General features: G+C 41.1%; 1 protein-coding gene across 4 annotated transcripts in view; it reads left to right on the forward strand.

The window, feature by feature from the left end:
* Window positions 1-18,960, forward strand: part of Pkhd1 (PKHD1 ciliary IPT domain containing fibrocystin/polyductin) — a 466,475-nt gene that overhangs the window by 68,931 nt on the left and 378,584 nt on the right. For all 4 annotated transcript variants that reach the window (XM_028868108.2, XM_037199703.1, XM_037199704.1 and 1 more), the window contains 5 exons: window positions 4,419-4,554; window positions 10,390-10,585; window positions 11,207-11,274; window positions 12,519-14,120; window positions 15,954-16,097. In XM_028868108.2, coding sequence (XP_028723941.2) covers window positions 4,419-4,554; window positions 10,390-10,585; window positions 11,207-11,274; window positions 12,519-14,120; window positions 15,954-16,097 — 2,146 coding nt within the window. The remainder of the gene's footprint in view (window positions 1-4,418; window positions 4,555-10,389; window positions 10,586-11,206; window positions 11,275-12,518; window positions 14,121-15,953; window positions 16,098-18,960) is intronic.

An 18,960-nucleotide genomic window follows, 5' to 3' on the forward strand; every position in this document is an offset into this window, starting at 1 on the left:
CTAGTATGAGTTCTTTCCAGTTTCTTTATGTAGGCACTTAGTGCTATGAACTTTCTTTCCTCTTGGCATCAATTTCATTGTGTCTCTTAAGTTTGGGTATGTTGTGCATTTATTTTAATTGAATTCTAGGAAGTCTTTAATTACTTTCTCTTCCTTGACCTAGTAGTCATCCAGTAAAGAGCTGTTCAGTTTCCATGAGTTTGTAGGCTTTCTGATGTTTCTGTTATTGTTGAAATCCAGGTTTAATCTGTGGCAGTCTGATAGAATACAGGAGATATTTCAATTTTCTTGTATCTGTTGAGACTTGCTTTGTGGTCAAGCATGTGGTCAATTTTGGAGAATTCCATGAAGTATAGAGAAGAAGGTATATTCTTTTGTTTTTGGGTAAAATGTTCTGTAGATATCTGTTAGGTCCATTCCCCACCCCCCCAATAATGTCTTCTATCTCCAGTATTCTGTGTTTAGTTTTTTTCTGGATGACCTGTACATTGGTGAGAGTTGGGTATTGAAGTCTCTCACTATCAATGTGTGAGGGTTGATGTGCAATTTAAGCTTTAGTAGCATTTCCTTTACAAACATGGGTTCCCTTGAATTTGAGGCATAGATGTTAAGAATTGAAGAATTATCTTGGTGGATCTTTCCTTTGATGAGTATGTAGTGTCCTTCGCCATCTCTTTTGATTCATTTTGGTGTGGAGTCTATTTTTTTAGATATTAGAATGGATATACCAGATTGCTTCTTAAATCCATTTGCTTAAAAAATATTTTTCCATCCCTTAACTCTGAGGTAATGTCTGTCTCTGAAGTTGAGGTGTGTTTCTTCTGTGCAGTGGAAGGATTGCTCCAGATTTTGCATCCATTCTACTAGTATGTGTCTTTTCATTGGGGAAGTTAGTCCATTGATATTGAGAGATATCAATGACCAATTATTGCTAATTCCTGTTATTTTTTGTTATTGTAGTTACTGGTACATGTGTGTGCATCTGTGCTTCTCTCTCTCTCCTTCTCCTTCCCTTCTTTTGGTTTTGCTGGTATGAGATTATTTTTTGTGTTTTCATGGGTGCAGTTTATCTTCTTGGGTTGGAGTTTTTCTTCTAGTACCCTTTGTAGGGTTGGATTTGTGGATAGATATTCTTTAAACTTGACTTTATCGTGGAATATCTTATTTTGTCCATCTGTGGTCATAGTAAGTTTTGCTGGGTACAGTGATCTTGGTCTGTTGTCTCTTACAGTCTGAAGGACATCTGTCCAGGTCCTTCTGGCTTTTAGAGACTCCATTGTGAAGCCAGGTGTAGCTAGAGTTTTCCTGCCTTGACCACAGTCAGGACAAATCTTTGTCACCCGCCAGTCCCACAGCTGCTCAGACCCAACCAAGTAAACACAGAGACTTATATTGCTTACAAACTGTATGGCCGTGGCAGGCGGCTTCTTGCTAACTGTTCTTATAGCTTAAATTAATCCATTTCCATAGATCTATACCTTGCCACGTGACTGGTGGCTTACCGGCGTCTTCACATGCTGCTGGTCATGGCGGCAGCTGGCAGTGTCTCTCTGCCTCAGCTTTCCGCTTCCCAGAATTCTCCTCTCTCCTTGTCCCACCTACTTCCTGCCTGGCCACTGGCCAATCAGTGTTTTATTTATTGACCAATCAGAGCAATTTGACATACAGACCATCCCACAGCAGCCAGGTGTCATTCTAATAGGTCTACCTCCATATGTTATTTGGTTTTCCCCCTCACAGCTTTTAATATTCTTTCTTTGTTCTGTATATTTAGTGTTTTTGATTATCATGTGACAAGGGGACTTTCTTTTCTGGTCCAATCTATTTGGTGTTCTGTAAGCTTCCTGTACCTTAGTAGGCATGTCCTTCTTTAGGTTAGAAAATTTTTCTTCTATGCTTTTGTTGAAAATATTTTTCTGGCCTTTGAGCTGGGCTTCTCTTTCCTCTATTCCTACTATTCTTAGGTTTGGTCTTTTCATAGTGCCTCAGATTTCCTGGATGTTTTGTGCCAGGAATTTTTTAGATTAAGGTTTTCTTTGAACCATGTTTATACATTTCTTCTATTGTGTCTTCAAAGCCTGAGATTCTCTCTTTTCATCTCTTGCATTCTGTTGGTGATGCGTGGCTCTGTAGTTCCTGTTCACTTACCTAAATTTTTTGTTTCCAGAATTCTCTGTTTGTGTTTTCTTATTGCTTATAATTTCATTTTCAGGTCTTGAACAGTTTCATTCACTTCCTTCAACTGCTATTATTTTCTTAGCTTTCTTTAAAGGATTTATTCATTTCCTCCCATTTTTTGTTTGTATTTTCCTGGATTTCTTTGAAGGATTTATCCATTTCCTCTTTAAAGATCTTTAGCATCTTCATAAAGTTGTTTTTAAGGTTATTTTATTATGCTTCAGTTGTGTTAGAATATTGACAGCTTGCTGTAGTAGGAGAGCTGGGCTCTCATGGTGACATATTGTCTTGGCTATTGTTGGTTGTGTTCTTAATGCTGGCACCTCAGCATCTGGGTTTGGGATGATTACAGGTCTAGGTGCCAATTTCTGAGTTTATCTTTGTTGGATTGGTGTTTTGTTCCCTGGTTTCTGTTTTCTCTCTCATCTTCTGGCTGGAATGGCGTGTGGTTGAACAGAGGGTCTTTACTTGAGTTGTGGGCTAGACTTCTGTTGGCTGGATGGCCTCTGGTTGAGCAGGACATTTCCACTGGAGTTGGGGGCTGGAGTTCTGGCAGCCTCTGGGGGTTCTCTGACAGATTTGGGGGCTGGGATATGGTGACAGGGAGGGATGGGGTGATTAAGGGTAGGCTGGGCAGGCTCTGAATGGGTGGGCAGCCTACCTGGAGATCTGGTGGCTGGTGTGGCCTGTGGTCAGTCAGAGGGCCCCTCTGCTTGGACGGGGTGGGGGGGGCAGGATACCATGGCAAATAGGGGAGGGGTAGTTGCAGGTAGAGAACACACTGTGTTTTAAGTAAACAACTTCTTCTTCTTCTTCTTCTTCTTCTTCTTCTTCTTCTTCTTCTTCTTCTTCTTCTTCTTCTTCTTCTTTTTGCAAGACAGGGTTTCTCTGTGTAGTTTTGCACTTTTCCTGGATCTTGCTCTGTAGACCAGGCTGGCCTCGAACTCTCAGAGATCCACCTGCCTCTGCCTCCCGAGTGCTGGGATTAAAGGCATGCACCACCACCGCCCAGCAAAGATTTATTTATTTATTATGTATACAGTGTTCTGTCTACATGCCAGAAGAGGGCACCAGATTTCATTACAGATGGTTGTGAGCTACCATGTGGTTGCTGGGAATTGAACTTAGGACCTCTGGAAGAGCAGCCAGTGACTCTTAACCACTGAGCCATCTCTCCAGCCCTTAAGTGAACTTCTTCATGACCTCATTCTTTTTACTGAAGCTCCATTTCCTGCTTTTATCTAGGCTGGATGTATCTAGGCTTTTAGTCTGTAGATTCTATTTTGCTAGTTCCTTATTTTCTCTTTCTAGTACATTCACTATTTCCTAGAGTTCATATTTGCTTCCTTTAGACTTTTAAAAATCTTGTGACAATTTTATACATGGATATAATGTATCTTGATCTTCTTCCACTACCACCCTCCCTTGACTCAGTTCCACTTCCTCTGGATTCATTCTTTCTAAGTTCCTTCCCTTCCTTTTAAGACACACTGAGTTTAATTAGGGTTTCTTGTATGAGCACAGGGTGAGGGGTATTTAGTAGAGCGTGAGAAACTTACCAGTGACCATACCACAGAAGACAATGACTGCTGCATTTCCTAGCAGCCATTAACTGCCAGTAGCTCTTCAGCTGGGGTAGAGTTCTTCTGAACTACCTCCCCCGCCCCATACTGGAGTGTTGATGGACTCTGTCTTATAGGCGTCTTATGTAGGTAAATGCAGCTGCTGTGAGTTCATGAATGCAATGATTATCATGTCTAGAAGTCAGTATTTTATAGCACACTTCTCCATCTTTTGGCTCCTACATTCTTTCTACCACACTTTCCTCCATGTATCTGGAGCCTTGAGGGCTGAGAGTGGTGTCTCCTGAATTTGATTATTATTTATCTGTGAGACAAAAAGCCTTAAGATGCATCTCACAGAAGATAACATAGGAGGAAATTAACTGAGTATTTACATATCTGAAGCTACTCTCTCACATGACACCCTAAGTATAACACTAAGTATAGACACCCTTGAATGCACCTTATTGCCCGGAAACAACTAGTGTGTTAAGTGTAGATCACTCTTACTTACCTTTCAGGGGACAGCCAATACTGTTCAATACTGCATTTTTCTAAGTTCTTACTCTCTGCAGAAAACATATTCCACGATCAGCAACGTTCTTTGACTGATTCTGCTAAGAGTTCTGTTTTACCCTCAAGTCCAACTGAGATTTGAATTCTCAAATTGATTTTCAGGGGAAAGATGGACACACCGTGAATGTGACTGCGATCAGTGGAGGCCACCCCATAGTTCTTCCCAGAGCCTTTACTTACGTCTCCTCTTTAAATCCAGTGATCGTGTCTTTGAGCAGAAACACAAGCAGCATAGTGGGTAAGATACGAGTTACTTCAAGCCCTTCTTCTCTTTAGAGCTTTGCTCCTATTAAAAGTCAATTAATAGGCTGTGGATTTTGATTTACTGTTTAATTTATTTATTTGAGACAGGGTCTCCCTATTTAGTCCATGATGGTTTTTTAGTGATGCTCTTACCCTGTGAAGAAAAGTCACGAAACACGACAGAATCCACTAACAAGAATTTTATTCAGACAAGGAGAAAGGGATAGATGAGATCAGGCCCGCTGAAAGGACGTGTGTGGGAGAAGGGGACGGGGGGACATGGGGCCTGCCTTTTTAAGGGCCAACTCCCACCCATGCACACAGGCTCACATGGCTACTCCATGCATGTGAGATTATGTGACCATGCAGCACATGGGTTACATAGGACATATGACCTGGAAATGACTAGGGGGAAATGACAAAGTGTCCTGCCAGGCATGCTTGACCATGGGGGTGTGGTTGGAATTCCTATCAGTCCAGCTAGCCTGAAGCTCTATTTGATAATGACCTTGCACTCATAATACTTATTTCACCCTTTTGAGTGTTAGGATTCCAGGAATGCATACTGGATTCAGCTTATTGTGTTATAGATGAAATATCTTTTTCAGGTTACCTGTCGAAAATTAATCTTATATCTGATTTCTCCTTTGTGAAAATTGGACTATTTCCTCATGAAAATGATGTGAATATTGAATTAGTATTCAATGAGTATTTATTGAGCAGCTAATTTGTACTGATACTGCTAATTTTATAGATATACAATAGACTTCAATCCTTAGCACTGATTTATGGCTTCAGTTTACAGACAAGAACACTAAAGGATAGAGTGTAAATAACCTAACATAGCACCTTTAGCAAGTAACGAAGCTGAGATTTAAACACCAACAGTCTGCAGATCCCAAGCATTCAGCCACTTACAGTTGGACATAGGTTTTGGCAATAGATTCTATTGTGGTAGTTTAATAGTTATAGAATAGGTACTCGGAGTAACCAAGGATTCTTGTTTGTTGAGACTTACTATGTACAAAAAGAATTTTAAAAGCATTATGTACCAAAATAGTTTAATCTTTATTTGAGACTCAGATGATATGATGGAATGAATAATGATTTTTTATTATGTTATTCCAATATAGACTAGGTATAGTAGCTGGCCATCGTTCTTACTGGTTAATTGAATGCCAGATGGCAGAGTTTATGTTTTATTATAAAATGACCACCATGTTTCCTAATGAAAAATCTTGAACTTAGTTTTTCTGGCACTGTTTTCCTTTTCCAAAGCTCAAGAGCACACAAATAGAGTAACGTTACCTTTATCTTCTAATAGTATTCAGCTCAGATCACACTGAAGAATTTTCTGCCTCAAGAGATCAAAGTATCTAAAATTCCCAAATGGTACAGATTCTTCCCAATTAGGTAAAAAAGTGAGTAGGGAGCTCATGTGACAGCTACATATCAGTGATTTTAAAAAAGGTCCTACCCGTAAGGATAATAACAAATATATTGATCTTGAAAGTATCTAGAATTAGCCTGACAGTTTGTGATAGCAAGTCCTGAAGTCTGTGATATGATACATACTAGGCAAGGTGCTATTTCAGAGTTTATACTTGCTTTTAGACCTGCTGTGGGCAGATTAAAGAACACCCTTTAGCATCCACACAGTGTGGCAGCACAGTGAGAAAGCCTCTTTTAAGTTGGGTTGCTTCATCCAGGAGATGATGTTGATGATTGTGAAACCAAGATAAAATAAAAAAAGAGGGACAAGGAGAGGGCAAGGGGGAATCCGAGCTTAGCAGCACAAATATGGCTTTTGTAGTCAGAAAATAATTGAATATATATGAATATCAACTCAACCACTTTTTAAAGAAACATTTGATAAATTCATAGCATGTTTTAAAACAGAGGAATTTGTGTATTTGGCCGTCTTCAGAGGGTATTCTCATGGGCTGACAACATTGGTAGACAGAAAATGGAATGAGGTCTCGAAACGGCTTGACTGATCACAGCACAATGTATCTCAAATTTGATCATGATTTCATCACTTGGTAGCCTATGACTGGTTAAAGTTAATCTGGTGATTGGTGTGGCTCAGCTAATTGCTACACAAATACAGTCATAACTTAGGATGTCAGTTTGTTACTTAGGTTGCACTTTGTTACAGGGCTCAAGGTATGGAGGCATCTTCTGGCCAACTTTAATTTAACTTGATACACAGTGAGCCTTCTGTTCCCACATATTCTGCATATGTGGATTCAACTATGAACTGAAAAGATTTACAAAAAAATGTGTCTTTACTGAACATGTACAGATTTTTTTTCTAAATAATCTTACAACTATTATATGACACTTACATTGTATTATGTTCTAAGTAATGCAGAGACTATTTACAGTATATGTGAAGTCGTGTTTAGGTTCTATGCAGATACTTCATATTACACAAAGGACTTGAAAATCCTTGGAGTTTGGTATCATGGGATTGAAATGCCCCAAGATCAGTCCCCCCTGGATGCCAAGGAATAGCTATATTTCTTTTTTTTAACTAATTTATCTTGTATTTATTTGTTTAAATTAACTTATAAAGTTAATTTACATACTTTGTAATTTTGTTGCTATTTTATCCTGAAAAACTTGCCACAGTACTAGTCAAATAAGCTTGTTTGGTGCTAGTGTTACACTGTTACCTTTTTTTCTTGGTGGGCCTTGAAATCTATTGAAGTCGCTGAATGTCAAATAGAGGTTGGGAACATAGGAAGAAGTAAGGAGGATAGGGAAGTGAGGGAGAATGTGAAGATAAGGTGTGTGTGTGTGTGTGTGTGTGTGTGTGTGTGTGTGTGTGTGTGTGAGTGAAAGAGAGAGAGGAGGGAGGGGGGAGGGGGAGGTATGAGTCTATATATGCTATCTCAGGATTTCAAGTTAATTCTTCCTACAAACTGTAATGGAAAAGAATTTGGCATCATTTTATTAATGAAAATTTAAACACTTAAGCTACAAATGAGGTAGTAACATTCAAGGATTTGAATAAAGAATCACCATGTCACTTTTCTCTTTTTAGCTGAGTTCTGGTTAGTATATGTCAACTTGACATGAACCTAGACATATCTAGGAAGAGGGAATCTGAATTGAGAAAATGCCTTCATAAGACTGTTCTATAGGCTACTTGGAGTATTGTCTGATTAATGATTGATGGAGGACAACTCGGTTCACTGTGGGAAATGCCATCCCTGGGCAGGTGGTCCTTGACGGTATAAGAAAGCAGGCTGAGTAAGCAATGAGGAGCCAGCCAGCAAGTAGGAACTCTCCATGGTCTGCTTAGTTCCCGCTTTCAGGTTCCTGCTAGATTTCCCTCTGTGGTAGAGTGTGACCTGGGAGTTGTAAGAAGGAAAAAAACCCTTTCTTCCCAAGTCGCTCTGTAGCTAGAGTTTTCTCCAGTCCTGCCTGGCCCATGACAGGACAAATCTCTCCCACCCAACAGTCCCACAGCTGTTCAGACCTAACCAAGTAAACACACAGAGACTTATATTACTTATAAATTGTATGGCCATGGCAGGCTTCTTGCTAACTGTTCTTATATCTTAAATTAACCCATTTCTATTAGTCTATAAGTTGCCACGTGGTTCGTGGCTTACCGGTACCTTACATCTCGCTTGCCATGGTGGTGGCTGGCAGTGTCTTTCTGCCTCAGCCTTCCACTTCCCAGAATTCTCCTCTCTCCTTGTCCCGCCTATACTTCCTGCCTGGCTACTGGCCAATCAGCATTTTATTTATACAGAGTGATATCCACAGCACTGCTTTTGGACACGATGTTTTTTTTGTTTTTTTTTTTTTTTTTTTTTTTTTTTTTTTTTTATCACAGCAATAGAAACCCTAACTGAGACAGGCAGTGTCTTTCAGTCTCTTCTAATTAGCTGTGGTGTCCTGTACTTGGGAGCACTAGAGTGACTCTGGGACACATGTGGCTAATGGATCTCTAGAGGGCTCTATTCCAAAATGTGGGTGCACTGAGGAGTGTGAGGCAAGGGCTAGCATTTCCACTTCTGGTATTGGGTGGATAACTTTTGGCCTTCATTAAGGTTCTGGTTGTCTGCAGACTGAATTGATCCTTCCTGCAGATTTGTCCTATCCTGTAGGTATGAGCATGAGCTACAATATTGTACAGCAGTTCAACCTTTCCTGATGTTCAGAACATTATCATTTGAACAAACCTGCTGGTTAATTGGCTCTTACAGTGTGTCTTTTACTTAAAAATTTGAAAATATGGTTTTATAGATGTGTGTGTGTGTGTGTGTGTGTGTGTGTGTGTGTGTGTGTGTGTGTGTGTGTTAGTATGTAGTTCAGAGGACAACTTATGGAAATCAGTTCTCTTCTTGTACCATGTGAATCCCAGGGATCACACTCAGGCCTTCAGAGGCAATGCCTTTACCCTCTGAGCCATCTTGCCCATCTCTACTGATATGATTTTGTCAGCTCATTCACTACTTTTGACAGTTCTTTGAGGATGAGGTCTGTGTGAGCATTTTTGTGTCCCATGGCATCTCTGCCAGGGACTTAACACACATTTCAGTGAGAAAGAGCTGAGGTAAAGTGTTTATGATATGTGTAATTTTTTTTTTGGAGCGGAGTTGCTGATTGTACCGAAAAGCCATTGAAATACAAAGTACAGATAGGAGTGCAGGGCTTGACTTTTCCACTACTTAGCTACGACACCTTGATGGTTGAGGTTTCCTCAACCTTAAAATGCCAGTTGTATTCCACTGGGACAGTGGATCTTAATTAGCTTTAGCTGCATAATTGATTCAAACCTAAAATCACCTGGAATATGGAGCTTCAGATGAAGAATTTCCCAGATCAGGTTGCTCTGTGGGTATGTGTGTGAGACATTTTAGTTTCTTTAAATTTTTTATTTAGGTTTATTTATTTATTTTATTTTTATGCATGTGAGTATTTTGTCTGCATGTATGTATAGGTACCACATGTGTCACTGCTACCCACGGAGGTCAGGAAAGGGTATCAGATTTTCTGGAACAGGAGTTATGGATAGTTGTAAACCACCCTATATGTGCTGAGAACCAAACTTGGGTCCCTTGTAAGAGCAGCAAGTGCTTTTAACTGCTGAGTCATCTCTCTAGTCTCCTATGAGATGTTTTCTTGATAGATAATTGATATAGGAGGGCTCAGCCAGTTGTAGATGGCGGCATTCCTAGGGTGGACCTGGAGTTCATAGGAGAGGAATAAGCCAGAGAGAGCAAATCAACCAGCAGTGCTCCATGGTCTCTGCTTCTGTTCCTGTTCCAGGTTCCTGCCTTGAGCTCCTGCCTTAGTGTGTCTTGATGATGAACTGTAACCTATAAGCCCAAGAAACTCTGTCCCCTCAACATTGGTTTTGGTCAGTGTTTTATCACAGGAATATAAAGTACGCTAGGACCCAGTGGGAGGATCATATGGGGTGATGATGCAAAAATGCACAGTAGATGGTGAACTCTTGGAATCGTGCAGCACATCTCGGAGATGTAGATTGTTCACTTTTCTTAGCACAAAAGTAGAGGTTAAAGAAAAGGGCACAGGACACTGTTTGCAGGATAGGAAGGCAAATAATCCTCCAAACTACTTAATCTACCTTTCCAGGAATAAAAGTTTGCGCAGTTGTCTCAACAGTTTTGCATTGTTGATGTCCCTGTGGATTTAGGCCATACAAAGAATTGTTAGAAATTTTGTGAGAAAAATGGATAGCTGTTAAAATTCTTAGAGACTTGTGTATAGGGCTGACTTTACTTAGTCATAAAAAGATGCAGTGGTTGAGGCCACAGGTCCAGAAGTAAATGTATTCTTGACACAGGAGGAGAGATCCTGTTCCTTGGGATGGCGCGGCTGGCGAACTACACCGATCTGGATGTACAAATCCGTGTGCAGGACACTTCTGCTCAGGTCCTCACACAGATGTCTTGGGGACTGGAGGTGGTGCTGCCCCCACTGCTGGCTGGCACCCACATGATTTCAGCCTTCATGAATGGAGTGAGCATTCGTTCACAGGGGTAAGGTTGCCGCTGCTGTGGACTTTGGGTCTGTTCGATGGACTAGCAGTTCATTTGGGAACCTCTGCTTGGAGCTGGGTGTCTTCTTTGTTCCATGTAGTGTGAGGTGATAAGGGTCTGAGAATTATAAACATGAATGAATCTCAAAGCCTTGAGAACAGTTCATTCCTTAGACTATTGGTAGGGAAAATGGCTTGCTTGTTTGGGGAAAGGGAAATTGGAAGTTGGTTGAGGTGGGGATAGGGTGGGCCTCTGCCTAAAGAAGGTAAGCCTGCGGTGGAGCACTTTAATAAGACTGTCAGAGGCTTTGGGTAAGTGATTTGTGGTAACCATACTCACCATGCCTCCTGTCTCACCTCCATCTCCTCTGTACCCTGAAATCACCGGATTTTTCTCTAAAAATTTCCTCCCTCATCTAGAAGGTATCTCACCTCTGTGGGACTGATGTTGCCACTTGAGACTGGCCTAGGACCGTGCCCGACCCATCTCTCCATTGTTTCTTCTCTATGAGCAGGATCCCGTTATACTCACTCTCCATCATTGTTCCCCCCTTTAGAAACATGTCTCCATTCTGTTTCGCTCATTTCCATGATATTTTCTCACATGGACTGTTTCCTCTAGGGTTGATCTCCATATCCAATACCTCACTGAAGTTTTCAGCATGGAGCCTTGCTCTGGGTCTCTTTTGGGTGAGTGATTCTGACATCACACCTTATTTGTCCAGCAAGTTGTTTTACTGAATGTTCGGATTTCATTCCTGGACTAATGAGCTGATGAGGTCAGGGCTGCAGGTATCAGGGAGAGAGAGAGAGTTCCCTAGGTTCTCAGATGAACAGTGCTCTTATGTGAAGTGTGAAGAGTTGTGGTACTTCAGCTCTGTGAGTTCCAGAAATAACAGAGTATACAAAGGAGAGATGTCTGGCCTTTTTTTCCTGCAGGAAATGTTGAAACATCCAATGGACACCACACTCCAGCATGTACTAGGAAGGGATGGGCAAGGCTCCTGCAATAGTCTTTTAGACATTGCATGTGCAAGAAGAAGAGGGAGGAGGCTTCAATCTTTTTACTTTCCTCTAAGGACAAAAGAAAAAGGAAGAAAAATAGAAACACAAACACAGTGTGGGAAATGTAGAGCCATGTAGAATGTTATGTCAGATAATAAAACAGATGACAAGACAATGAAAGACTTTTTCATTCACATATTAGTTGAGAGTATAGCCTTCTAAGACATACAAGGGTATTCTAAAATTTTGTCTTAAACATTAAAAAGTATCGTTCTTGGGGTTTGATGGTCAGTGATTAAGGTCACTTGTTGCTCGTGCAGAGGACTTGGTTTAGTTCCCAGCATCCACATGGTGGCTCTCATGGGTCTGTAAATCCAGTTTTAGAGGCTCTGTCATGCCCTCTTCTGGTCTCCATGGGCTCAGTATACAGTGGTACACAGCCACACATGCAAGCAAAATACCCATACACATAAAATAAAAATAAATTAATCTTAAAAAGTATTCTTACAAAACAATTTGAATTGCTTTACTGCTCTGTGAATTTTGTCACATCTGAATACTGGCCAAATGGACATAAATTTAGCCATAATGAGGATGAAATGTGTGCACACCCCTTTCCACTTAATTCCATCAGATCTGTACAAGTGCTACAGTTCCTATATGGATGGAATATTAGCTTTGTGTATGTGTGTGTGTGTGTGTGTGTGTGTGTGTGTGTGTGTGTGTGTGTCTGTCTGTCTGTCTGTGTCTGAGCACATCCGTAGTAGGTATGTAGAGTCAGAGGTCAGTTCTCTCCCTTTATCATGTGGGTCCTCCTCAGGAATTGAGCTCTGGTCGTCAGACTTGCCAGTGGAGGCATTTAGCTGCTAAGCCTTTCTGCTGGCTAGAATATTAGCTTTTAATTGGTGCCTTCCATGTTTACCCTTTAGGTGGAACTATCCTCAGCCTTTCAGGAACAGGACTGGGCAGAGATCCGACTCTGATTTGGGTACTTGTGGACAATCAGCCTTGTGATATTGTGAATTTAACAGAAGTGACTGTCTGGTGTGAGACTCCTCCAGCTGCACTGACCCCCAAGGCAGATGGTCTCACTGTGCCAGCTTCTGTGGAGATCTGGGTTGGCAACACTTCCTTCCTCCATGGACCAAGCTTGGTGGGGAAGGGCCTTACCTTCATGTATGAAGCAGCATCAACACCAGTGGTCACTGCTATATGGGGAGAACTCACGAACAACAGCCTGGGGTTCTATGTGGAAGGAAATAACCTCTCTGACTCAGTCATTCTTTTGGGAACCTTGAAATGTGACCTTGAAGTGCAGTCTTTTGTCAGTAACATGAACTTGTCTGGGTGCTCCTTTCCTCTCTACGATTTGGAAGCAGGGGTCTATCCTCTCCAACTTCGTCACAAGTGGATGGGGTTTGCCAATATGTCTGTAGTGCCCCAGGAATTTGAGTTGTCACCTCGGATAGTGACCATCTTTCCAACACGTGGTTCTATGTGTGGTGGGACAATACTCACTGTGAAGGGTGTTGCCTTCAGTTCTAGAAGGAAGTCAGTTCATGTCAACCTTTCACGCCCTTTTTCTTGTATGATTTTGAGTTTGGGAGACCATACAGTTCTATGCCAGACCAAATTGGTGGGTGACCGCTTTTCTGAAGTGTCATTTGCTGTAAATGTCACAGTTCTGGTCAATGGACTGGCCAGCAAATGCGAGGGGAACTGTACACTCTTCATGCAGGAAGAAACAACTCCTGTTGTGGATGCCTTGACTCTAAGCATCAATGGTTCTCTCACCACAGTGCTGATGAGAGGCCGGAGGTTGGGTACCACTGCTGCTGAGCCAACAGTGTTTGTGGATGAACAACTTCCTTGCCACACAACTTTCTTCAATTCCAGCCATGTGGCATGCCAGATGAGTGATTTGACCCCAGGGTCTCACTACCTGTCAGTTGTTCATATAAGCACTGGGTATGCTTGCTTGGACAGTGTTTATAGAAGCTTCTTCATTGTGCCTCAGGTGTTTGAATATTTTCCTAAGAATTTCAGCATCCATGGTGGAAGTCTCTTGACCATAAAAGGCACAGCTCTTAGAGGATGGAATGCTACATTTGTCTATGTTGGCCAACAGGCTTGTCTAACAGTGAACATCAGTTCTGAGCTCATCCAGTGCATTATGCCTGCAGGAAATGGCTCTGTTGCTCTGGAAGTAGAGGTGGATGGAGTTTTGTACCATATGGGACTTGTTGGTTATAGCAATGTCTTTACCCCAGAATTGCTTTCTGTTTCACGGAATCATGACATCTTAACCTTCGCAGTGGCCCAGATCTCAGGGGCTGCAAATGTTGACTTATTTATCGGGATGTCACCATGTGTAGGTGTCTCTGGTAACCGTACAGTTCTCCAGTGCACGGTCCCTTTCCTTCCTGCTGGGGAGTATCCTGTCACAGGTTATGATCACTGCAGAGGATGGGCCTCATCGGCTCTCATCCTCGAGCTGAGAGCTACTGTGACCTCAGTGACTGAGAACTTTGGTAAGTATAGAAGCTCAGACAGAACACTTTCTCTATGAATTAATTGTGACTCTCAGTTTTAGGAAAAAGGGTACCAAAGTCACTGTAAGATAGCAGGATAAAAGATCCTGGGTGACCTCTTATAGTCACAGTTTCTTTCTCAGGCCTGTCTTTGTGATATTTTATTTATCTTCATTTTTCATCAGTGAAATTCTGTGTATTCCTTGAGTACTGGGTTGTATCTTACTTTTATGCATCAACTTCATTAGACATGCGTTTTAAATTTAATATCATTTGCTAAAGCTCATTATGTGATTGTATAAGAATATAAATGTATTTACCTATTTTAGACATGTGCTGATTTGTATTATTTAAAACATATTCAATATGATTAATTTTTGTCATTTTGTAATGGTTCACAGATGAATTCCTACTCCACCAATAATATGCCAGTGCTATAGTGTAAGAGTGCTGGTTAAAGTTAAAAAGTATTTATTTTCTATTTTATATGTCTGTATTTGTGCCTGAGTGTATATATGTATACTAAGTATATATATGTAGTATCATATGTACTCAAGGTATCCATGGAGGCCAGAACAGGGCATCAGAACCCCAGGAATTGGCATTATAGGCAGTTGTGAGCTGCTCATTATGGGTGCTGCAACCAAACTCAGGTCTTCTGGAAGAGGCCTGAGTGCTCTGAACCACTGAGCCATCCCTATGGCCTTCAATTTTATTTTTCCTTTCAGGTACACTGACATTTGACTAGCTTTTTAAAGGTCTCTGTTCACTTACTTTGCTGAAATAACTTAAGCCTGATTGTAATAAAAAATGGAGGAAATCATTCAATCTAAATTGGCAGGGTAGTACTTGGCTTCAGCTGAGTGGGGTGCTGTTGGGATAAGGGTTTGCTAATGTGGCTCTGTGTTTTCCACTAAGATTTGGCTTTCTTATTTGTAAAGGCATTTGGCCTGGATAGTCTATAAATTCCTCTCCCTACTTCCCAGGATACCGCAATTTCTATGGGGCAGAAGCACCATAAAATGCACCCACAGCATGAGACATTGCCCTTGAGTGGCCAGGTGATTGCCCAAGGACCTCCATCTCTCCAGGAGGACGAGGGCAGTGGAGATGGAAGTGCCTCTTCCCAAAGTGATCCAGCCTCTGGACTAGTTTCACTGACCCAAGAACCTTAAAATATGTCTTTCCTGTAGTACTTATTGATAGTGACAAAAGTTGGGAATTCATTGGAGGTTTTAGATATTAATTTTTTACATTGAGGAAAATTATATAATAAGATTCTAGTTCCCTATCAAAATGCAACAGAATCTATGAAAGCTTGGGGAAATATCTGTGCTGTAATTTTAAGTAAAGTTTCGAGATAATATGTACATAATGATCCCTTTTTATATAATGTATCTATACATTATATATACATGTATTACACACACACACACACACACACAGAAAAAAAGTATTTGATAAATAGTCACAGAAACTTCACACATGGATTTCTCTGGGAATTCCCCTAGGTGTTTGGGGGGAACTTAAACTTGTTTTCATTTTATGGTCTTTTTATATAGAGATAAATTTTTGTATAGAAAACTTAAAAGTTGTAAGTCATCATTAGTTATTTATACAAAGTGACTACACTTTTTAAAAGCTCCCAACACATCAACAGAAAGCTACAGGTCAGAGCCAAGCAGAGAAGAACCTGGAGATGGAGCTGGGGTCAGCTGTGCACCTTCTGTGGGGTTGAGAAAGCTGCACAGTGAGAAAGTGAGCGTTGAGCTTTGTGTGCAATAAGCCAAGATTCACCTCCTAAATAATGAGCTTGGGATTTTGTCTCTGAAGGCTGCCTGGGTGGAAGGCTTTTGCATGTGTTTGGAGCAGGATTTTCTCCAGGGAACATCTCAGCTGCCGTGTGTGGTGCTCCGTGCCAAGTCTTGGCTAATGCAACAGTGTCTGCCTTCAGCTGCTTGGTTCTGGCCCTGGATGGTGAGCAAAAAAGCCACACTTACACATTTATGTGAAGATCATATCCTCTGGCCTTTTCTGTTTCTGTTTTAGTACTGTATTGACAACTGGAAATAGAATTTCCTCCTTTTTATTAAAAATGGTAGATACTGGGACCTGAGGAGATGGCTCTGTGGGTAAGTTGTAAGAAGAGGACTTGTGTTCAGAACCTCTGCACCATGTTAAAGCTGGGCATTTTAGTCTATAATTCAGGAGAAGGCAGAGGTGCAGAGACAGGTGAATCCCCAGAACTTGCTGGAGAGGAACTCTAACTGAAAGGTGAGCCCTAGGTTCAGTAAACCTGTCTCAAAAAATAAGGTAGAGAAGGAGAAGACACCTGAAGCCCACTTCTGGCCTCCCATGTACAGATAGAAGGGTATACCATCTTACACATGCGCACACACACTCACACTTACACACGTGTACCACATACATGTATAGAACACACACATAGACAGAAAGAATGCTACCAGCTGCCTTCTCAGTGGGCATCTCTTGAATATTGGTTTTGTGCTCAGTCCCTTGATTCTTTCAGGCAAGACTTGCCATTCACATCGTTCTCTTTTTCTTCAGTGTTGAGGAAAAGTCATGACAGCTCAATGCTTTAAGACATGGCCATCATGTCAGTTGTGGAATGTGAAGCCCTGTCTTTATGGACAGAGCAGTGTGCAAAGCTTGAGGCTTCACAACACATGATAACTGCCTATTGAGCTTCAAGGGGAAAAATCCCCACAGGAGGAAATGACTTTATTATCACAGGGCCTTGTTGCTTTTGAGAGAGCCTCAGTTAAGCTGGAAGGCTATTATGTTTGCGTATTTCCAGATGCTGAACTTTCTCACTTTAGAAATCACACTGTGTATTTCAGCATTTACAGATGTGCTCTCTGTGTATTGGTTAGGTTCATGTTCCCTCTCTCCCACTCCCCCCCACCCCGAGATTTGAATATGGGCTAAGGATTTACAAAGCGATGGGTGTAGAAATCCACCTGAATTTGGGCAATAATTCTATGATATAATTCTATCATGGTGGAGAAGTATGCTGGATTGTGTTAGGCAGGAGAAAAGGGGAAGGGGGAGGAGGAGGAGGGGGAGAGGGAGGAAGAGGAGAGAGAAGAGCAAAGAAGAGAATATGAAGAAAATCCTAGTTTAACATACCAGAAACAGTTTTCTGTTACCATCAGGTGTATCACCTGAACGTGATGAAGGGGAGACAAACTCCATAGTAAGAAGCCTAAGGGGCGATAGGGATTTTAATGTCTCTGATCATTGTGTGACTCTTCCTATGCACAAAACAGTGTGTGCAAAATGAGAATAATGTAAAATTAAATGAAAGAGTTAGGAAACAAACATCATGTTGTAGGTTCTAATTTTGTTGTAGAGACTTATTTATTTTTATTTTCTGGCAATAAGTGTATTTGCCTGTATGTATGCATACATGTATATATATATGCATATATATATATATATATATATATATATATATATATATATATGCATGTATATCCTGTGCATGTTTGGTGATCATGAAGGTGAGAAGAGGGCATCAGATCTCTAAAACTGGAGTTACAGGCAGTTGTGAGCCACTGTATAGATAGAGGAAATCAAACCCATGTCCTTTGCAAGAGCAGTAAATATTCTTAACTATTGAGTCATTTCTACAGCTTCTGTGTTCTAATGTTCAATTAATAACCTTGTCAGGTTTATTTTTAATTGAAACTAGATTCTTCTCTTATACAATAGATTCTGACCACACTTTCTCCTCCTTCCACTTCTCCCACCTATCCTTACCCTCCCTCTCCCCCAGATCCATTTCCTCTCCATTTCCCTTCAGAAAAGAGCATGTCTTCCAGGGCTATCAATCAAACATGGCATAACAAGTTACAATAAGACTAGATACAAACCCTTATATTGAGGCTGGACAAGAAAACCCAGTAGGAGGAAAAGAGTCCCAAGAACAGACAAAAGAGTCAGAGACACCCCCACGTCTACTGTTAGGAATCCCACGAGAACACCAAGCTACACAACCATAAGGTATACGCAGAGAACCTAGCTCAGACCCATGCAGGGTCTGTGATTGTTGTTCAGTCTCTGTGAGCCCCTAGGAGCCCCGCTTGGTTGATTCTGTGGGCCATGTTTTCCTGGTGTCCTTGACCCCTCTGACTCCTACAATCCTCCCTCCCTCCCTCTCTTGCATGGGGTCCCCCAAGCTCTGTCTGTGGGTCTCTGCATCTGTTCTCATTAGTTGCTAGGTGAAGCCTCTCTGTTGATGATTGGGCTAGTCACAAATCTATGAATATAGCAGAATATCATTAGGAATCATTTCACTGACTTTTTTTTTGCCAGTCATATTTGGTTCTATTATCGGTCTATGGGCTATCCAGTTTTTGGTTCCTGGCCATCCAGGCAGTGTCAAGTGAGGGCTCCCTCTCTGTTGTTGTTTTTATCTAGCCTTAGTCCATGGTAGTCTGATAGGATGCAGTATGTTATTTCAATTTTCCTATACCTGTTGAAACTCACTTTGTGTTCAAGTATGTGGTTAATTTTGGAGACAGTTTTGTGAGATGCTGAGAAAAAATTATATTCTTTTGTGTTTGAGTGAAATGTTTGTAGATACCTGTTAGGTCCATTTGGTTTATAACGTTTATTAGCTTCAGTATTTCTCTATTTAGATTTCGTCCAGATGACCTGTCTACTGGTGAGAATGGAGTATTGAAATCTCTCACTATCAGTGTGTGAGGGTCAATATATAATTCAAGCTGTAGTGGTGTTTCTTTTACAAACTTGGATTTGGGGCATAGATGTTAAGAATTGAAATGTCATTTTGGTGGATTTTTACCTTTGATGA

Source organism: Peromyscus leucopus, chromosome 16_21 (assembly GCF_004664715.2).
Source record: "Peromyscus leucopus breed LL Stock chromosome 16_21, UCI_PerLeu_2.1, whole genome shotgun sequence".
Lineage (NCBI taxonomy): Eukaryota > Metazoa > Chordata > Mammalia > Rodentia > Cricetidae > Peromyscus > Peromyscus leucopus.